The sequence below is a fragment of the Chaetodon trifascialis genome, chromosome 7 (assembly GCF_039877785.1).
Source record: "Chaetodon trifascialis isolate fChaTrf1 chromosome 7, fChaTrf1.hap1, whole genome shotgun sequence".
Lineage (NCBI taxonomy): Eukaryota > Metazoa > Chordata > Actinopteri > Chaetodontiformes > Chaetodontidae > Chaetodon > Chaetodon trifascialis.
This window is the reverse complement of record NC_092062.1, coordinates 30830598-30836798: the sequence shown is the minus strand read 5'-3', so window position 1 is coordinate 30836798 and position 6201 is coordinate 30830598. Positions and strand designations below refer to the sequence as shown.

General features: G+C 52.7%; 1 protein-coding gene across 2 annotated transcripts; it reads left to right on the top strand.

Moving 5' to 3' along the window:
- The first annotated feature begins 348 nt into the window (after positions 1-348).
- LOC139333460 (retinol dehydrogenase 13) lies at positions 349-4388 on the top strand. 2 transcript variants are annotated; one of them, XM_070965886.1, is made up of 7 exons: positions 349-493; positions 1137-1271; positions 1389-1580; positions 1674-1835; positions 1906-2025; positions 2132-2336; positions 3571-4388. In XM_070965886.1, the coding sequence occupies exons 1-7, from the start codon at positions 349-351 to the stop codon at positions 3674-3676; spliced, it is 1065 nt and encodes a 354-aa protein (XP_070821987.1). In that variant the 3' UTR covers positions 3677-4388. The 2 variants fall into 2 exon arrangements, with proteins under 2 accessions (XP_070821987.1, XP_070821988.1); XM_070965887.1 differs by lacking the exon at positions 3571-4388 and adding an exon at positions 2997-3075.
- Positions 4389-6201: the final 1813 nt, after the last annotated feature.

Genomic DNA, 6201 nt, shown 5'->3' with positions numbered 1-6201 from the left:
CAGGAACAGTCAGGGTCCTGGTCTAACCTGAGGACGGACTACCTGTGTGAACTGATCGATCAATAAGTGACATCCAGGTGCGATCAAACATGACGTGAAACACTGAATTGACCCAGATGAAAAGTGAAGATGAGTGTCTGCAGCTTTCTTTAGTTCACTTCACCTGCTTACTCTGAGCGGCCGGAGGCGTCTCGCCGTCACTGATCCTTCCTGTCCACGTGTTCTCCAACTGATCCCAGAGCAGCTCTGCGCGCTGGATAATCTGCTCTCTAATCCCAGTTAATCTGTCCCCTCCCCCGCTCTCTGTCCTGGCTCGGTCGGTCTCTCGGTCTGTTCTGACCTGCGGGGATGAGGGCTGCAGCTCCGGGAGGTTTCCTGGTGTTGCCGTGGCCCGGCGGGGGCGGCGGCTCGGACCCAGACCCAGACCTGGGGGAGGAGGGCCGGGGGCCGCTGCTGCTGAGGTGTGGAGCTGTGCTGGGAGTCACTCTGATCTGTAAGACTTGACGTCATCACCACGAGGACAAACGCTTCTGTTTCTGTGTGTGTGTGTGTGTGTGTGTGTGTGTACTGTTCATGGTTGTGTGCACACTGTGCACTGAGGCCACTTTATTAGGAACACCTGTGTTCTGTGATGTGATTGGACAGAACAGCTTCTCGCTGCTGCCCCACCGTGCACTGACAGGTGGACACAGGTGGTGTCCCCCCTCCTCACAGTCCTGAGCGTTCAGGACCAACAGCAGACTCCAGAGTCCAGTCCAGCAGCAGTGGCTGAGCTCTGTGGTTTGATTTGATGAGCACATGAAGCGTGAGGTGGTGAATCAGCTGATTATCAGAGGATCGACTTCACGCTCTGCTCTGATTGGCCTCTGCAGGAGTTCTTATCGATTTGATTGATTCATGTATTCTTTATTGATGAACAGAAGATTTTCAGATATTTGCAGCTTCCTGATGCTTCTGTCCTGCAGCAGCTCAGACCTTCCTGTCCAATGTCTTTTTGATCCAAACAGACAGACAGACAGTTTGACAGAATCAGTTTGTCCTCAGACAACAAGAGACAGCGGCTGTAATCACACTGTGTGTGTGTGTGTGTGTGTGTGTGTGTGTGTGTGTGTGTGTGTGTGTGTGTGCGTGCACAGGTGTGGCGGTGCTGAGGAGGTGGATTGCAGGTGGAGTGTGTCGCTGTCCTCTTCGTCTCGATGGAAAGACGGTTCTGATCACTGGAGCAAACACCGGCATCGGCAAAGAGACCAGCAGAGACCTGGCAGCCAGAGGTCAGTGTGTGTGTGCGCGTGCGTGCGTGTGCGTGTGCGCGCGTGTGCGCGTGTTGAATCAGACACACACTATCACCACCCGGGCTGCTGGTGATGGGTGTGTTTGATTGGCTGCAGGGGCCCGGGTGGTGATGGCGTGCAGGGACCTGAGCCGGGCGGAGCAGGCGGCCGAGGAGATCCGTCAGTCAACAGGAAACGGAAACGTGGTGATCAGACATCTGGACCTCGCCTCCGTTTACTCCGTCAGACAGTTCGCTAAAGACTTCCTGGACAGTGAAGACAGACTGGACATCCTCATTAACAATGCAGGTGAGTTTACCTGTCGTCCATCTTTCTGTCCACCTGCCTGTGTCTCCCTCCACCTGTTGGTCCCCTCACCTGTCTCTCTCTCTCTGTCTGCAGGCGTGATGATGTGTCCAAAATGGCTGACTGAGGATGGTTTTGAGACTCAGTTGGCTGTCAATCATCTGGGTCACTTCCTGCTAACCAATCTGCTGCTGCCAAAGCTGAAGAGCTCCGCTCCCAGCCGTGTGGTCACCGTGTCATCCATCGCCCACCAGGGAGGTACGACCTCTGACCTTTCTGTGGGTGTTTCTGTCATTTGCTGCCATTGACCGTGTTCTGGCGTCCGCAGGTCGCATCGACTTTGACGACCTGTTCTTCAGCAGGAGGAGCTACAGCTCCCTGGAGAGCTACAGGCAGAGCAAACTGGCCAACGTCCTGTTCTCCAGAGAACTCGCCCGACGACTCAGAGGTCCTCGCAAACACTCACAACCACAACGTCTCGGAGCTGGGATGTGATTGGCTGCTCCCATGAACCTGTTTCTACCTCCTCGTACTGACCTCCGTGTCTCCCTCAGGCTCTGGCGTGTCGTCGTTCTGTCTCCACCCGGGTGTGATCCGGACCGAATTGGGCCGTCACGTTCAGGGCTGGTTCCCATTGCTGGGGGCGCTGCTGAGCCTCCCCTCCCTGCTGCTCATGAAGACTCCCAGTCAGGGCTGTCAGACCACGGTGTACTGTGCCGTGACGCCGGGCCTGGAGGGGCGATCCGGACGGTACTTCAGGTGAGAGGGGAGGATGCTTCAGGTGAGAGGGGAGGATGCTTCAGGTGAGAGGGGAGGATGCTTCAAGTGAGAGGGGAGGATGATGCTTCAGGTGAGAGGGGAGGGTACTTCAGGTGAGAGGGGAGGATGCTTCAGGTGAGAGGGGAGGGTACTACAGGTGAGAGGGGAGGATGCTTCAGGTGAGAGGGGAGGGTACTTCAGGTGAGAGGGGAGGATGCTTCAAGTGAGAGGGGAGGGTACTTCAGGTGAGAGGGGAGGATGCTTCAGGTGAGAGGGGAGGGTACTTCAGGTGAGAGGGGAGGATGCTTCAGGTGAGAGGGGAGGGTACTACAGGTGAGGGGGGGAGCTTCAGGTGAGAGGGGAGGGTGCTTCAGGTGAGAGGGGAGGATACTTTGGGTGAGAGGGGAGGGTGCTTCAGGTGAGAGGGGAGGGTGCTTCAGGTGAGAGGGGAGGGTACTACAGGTGAGAGGGGAGGGTGCTTCAGGTGAGAGGGGAGGGTGCTTCAGGTGAGAGGGGAGGGTACTACAGGTGAGAGGGGAGGGTGCTTCAGGTGAGAGGGGAGGGTGCTTCAGGTGAGAGGGGAGGGTACTACAGGTGAGAGGGGAGGGTGCTTCAGGTGAGAGGGGAGGGTGCTACAGGTGAGAGGGGAGGGTACTACAGGTGAGAGGGGAGGGGTCTGGATCTGGTGTCCCGTCACCTCCTTTTAACCCTCAGTCAGTTAGAAAGGTCCAGCCTGTCGCGTCGCGTCATGTCGCGTCGCGTCGGCAGAGTTTCTGATGACGGTTTATTCTGTAATGATGTCACCACACTGACTCTGCAACGTTCCTCAAACAGTCTGAATTTCACGCCCACGGCTTCACCTGCTCGGACACCTGCTCAAACTCTTTCACGCAATCACGTCACATTTTCACCGTCCACAGAGTCCACCATGTTGCACAGTCGTGTTTCTACAGGAGCCCAGAAAGGACAAAGCAAACACTGACTTAGTGGGGGGGCGAGGGGCGTTCAGCTGGCTGCAGTCTGCGACATCACCACTAGACGGCACTAAAACCTGCACTCCGTCAGTGGTCAACTCTCTTCATGTTAGCTGTGAGCTAACAGTTAACATGCTAGTCAGCTGCGATTGGACGCGGTTGTGACGGGTCTTGATTTGTTGGTTTTGTTTTGGGTCTCTAATGTCAACCAATGAGATGTCCTCAGAAGTCTCAAACAGTTTATTTGTGTCTGTTTTCAGCGACTGTGCAGAGAAGGAAGCAGCTCCAGAGGGGCAGGATGACGCCGTGGCGAGGAGGCTGTGGGAAGAGAGCGCCCGATTGGTCGGATTGAAAGACACGTGCTGACCTCTGACCTCGACCCTGATGTTCACGTGCATCAGGGACACAGGAAGTGAAGCGTCCACAGACTGTAGTCCCCCCATCAGGTCAGACGGAGAGAACAACGAGCATCAGTGACGTGTGTGATTGACAGCTGATAGGAGCCAATCAGAGGAGTACCTGAGTTCAAAGTAATCATCAATAATACCAACTGAGTATTTTAATAAATGAAGTTGGAGTTTCTTCTTCTCAGTTTTGAGTCATAATGAGGTGAGACGCCGGAATCTGTTTTCATTTTTATTCTTACTTAGTCTTAGTCTTTTTATTCTCCATGAAAACATGAAACGCTGTGAAGGTACATTTATTTCATGAAAACAGAAAGTTGACGTGACCTTTTGTCTCTTCTCAGAATGTGATAACAAAAAGTCTTTGCTGTTGACCTTTGACCTGTAGTGATGTCACAGGTGGAATAAATAAAGGTTTTAAATTTAAAGGTAGAGTTTCCTCCAGAGCGGCGTTCCTCTAAGTTCTCCTCAGGTTCCGTTCAGTGTCCTCCACGTTCCACCTTCTCCACCTTCTCCAGTGTCTCCAGTGTCTCCAGTGTCTCCTTGTTGTTTCCTTCATGCTGTCTTGCAGCTTCCTCTGTGTTTCCTTTCCTTGTTTCCTGTTGCTCCTTCGTGTTTCCTGTCAGGATGTGTGATGTGACGAACAGACGCTTCATTAAAGTCTCCTTCAGTACAAACTGTGTCTTCTTCTTCCTTCAGTCTGATGTTGAATGATGTTTGACAGCAGAAGCTTGTTTTCACCTTCCTCTGCCAGAAGCGCTGAAGCTTCTCTGAACTGATAGGAGGTCTGATTTAAAGAGGCGGGTCAACGAGCAGGATGAGTGACATCACAGCTGGTTTGGAGGTCGATCCTGTGATGGAGAAACTTGAAGCCTCACAAACACTCAGAGACGTCCTGAAACTCTGGAAATGAGACATGTTTGACTTCATGGTGATACGATTTTATCAAGAAGTTTCATTTGAAACTCAAAAGGTTTCATTTCACAGAGAGTCGAGTCTGTTGTGTCCATGCTGAAACGTGGAGGCCAAGTTCAGCACACAGGAGTGAACACACGACGGCGTACGTTCAGGAAATCCCATTCAGCAGCTGTGTGTGCGTGTGTGTGCGTGTGTGTGCGTGTGTGTGAGTGCGTGTGCGTGTGTGTGCGTGTGTGAGTGCGTGTGCGTGCGTGTGCGTGTGTGTGAGTGCGTGAGCCAGCAGGTGGCAGCAGAGTCACAGTAACATCATCTGAAGCCGGTGGAGACCTGAACAGACCAGACCACCTTCACACCCTCAGGTCAGGGATCAGGTCTCACAGATCAGGCTGGAACAGGGACCCTGTAACATAAAAAAACTTTTCCTCTTCACGAGAAGTCGTCTCCCGACTGTTTCCACACAGAGCAAGTCCAGACCAGCGTCTTCATCTGCAGTCCAGTGAGGCCGCGACGAGGAAAAAACCTCAAGCAGGACCAGGATCAGGGCGGACGGCCGCCTGCCTCCACCCGACTCCACCCATAACGACCATCATATTCAGCAGGGCACATGACCGAGCTGGACAGATTATTGATGATTTCAGGGTAAATGAGGTGTGATGATCCAACTCAGCAGGATGGAACTCAAAGCCAAAGCTCCTCTTCTTCATCTTCATCTTCATCTTCATCATCTTCATCATCATCATGACTATAAGCAAACTTTCACATCCTTCTGTCAGTCATGTGATCCTTGCTTCCTGAAGCTGCTGGAGATCAGAGGTCAGATGGAGAATGGAGAATAAAACCGAAACACACCTGTTCACACCTGGTTACTACCGTCACCATGACGACCCCCACCACTGAGCTCCAACACCTGGTGACTACCGTCACCATGACGACCGCTGCTCAGTGACCATAACCACCTGGTTGTCACCGTCACCATGACGACCACCGCTCAGTGACCATAACCACCTGGATGTCACCGTCACCATCACGACCACTGCAGTTGTCGTGTGTTTTGGGGCGTGCTGTGCCTTTAACCTTTAACCTTTAATCTGCGTGTCAGTGGATAATCTGCAGATCAGCCTCTGTCTCTCTGGCTGACCCAGTTTGCTGATCTGTGACCAGAGTGAAACTGACTCCAGATCAGATCAGCCTGTAAACATCTGTCGACATCCGGAGCGAACCGGATTACACCGATCCGGTCTGTGAGCCGAGAGTCGGCGTAAGACGGTTTGACTGATGTCTGCTCTGCTGCCGCTGCTCTGAGGGCTAAACATTAAATACATGAAAGTACAGCTCTGAGGTACTTGTACTTGATCAGTGTTTCCAGCTCACACTTCTTCATACTTGTAGTGCAGTACATGTCAGAGAGAAATACTGCACTTTCCTCTCAGTGACTCACTGCTGACTGACAGCTGAATGACACAGATCCTGATTCACGTACTCATGAGTACACGAAGAGCTTCAAGTACTCATGAGTACACGAAGAGCTTCAAGTACTCGAGTACACGAAGAGCTTCAAGTACTCATGAG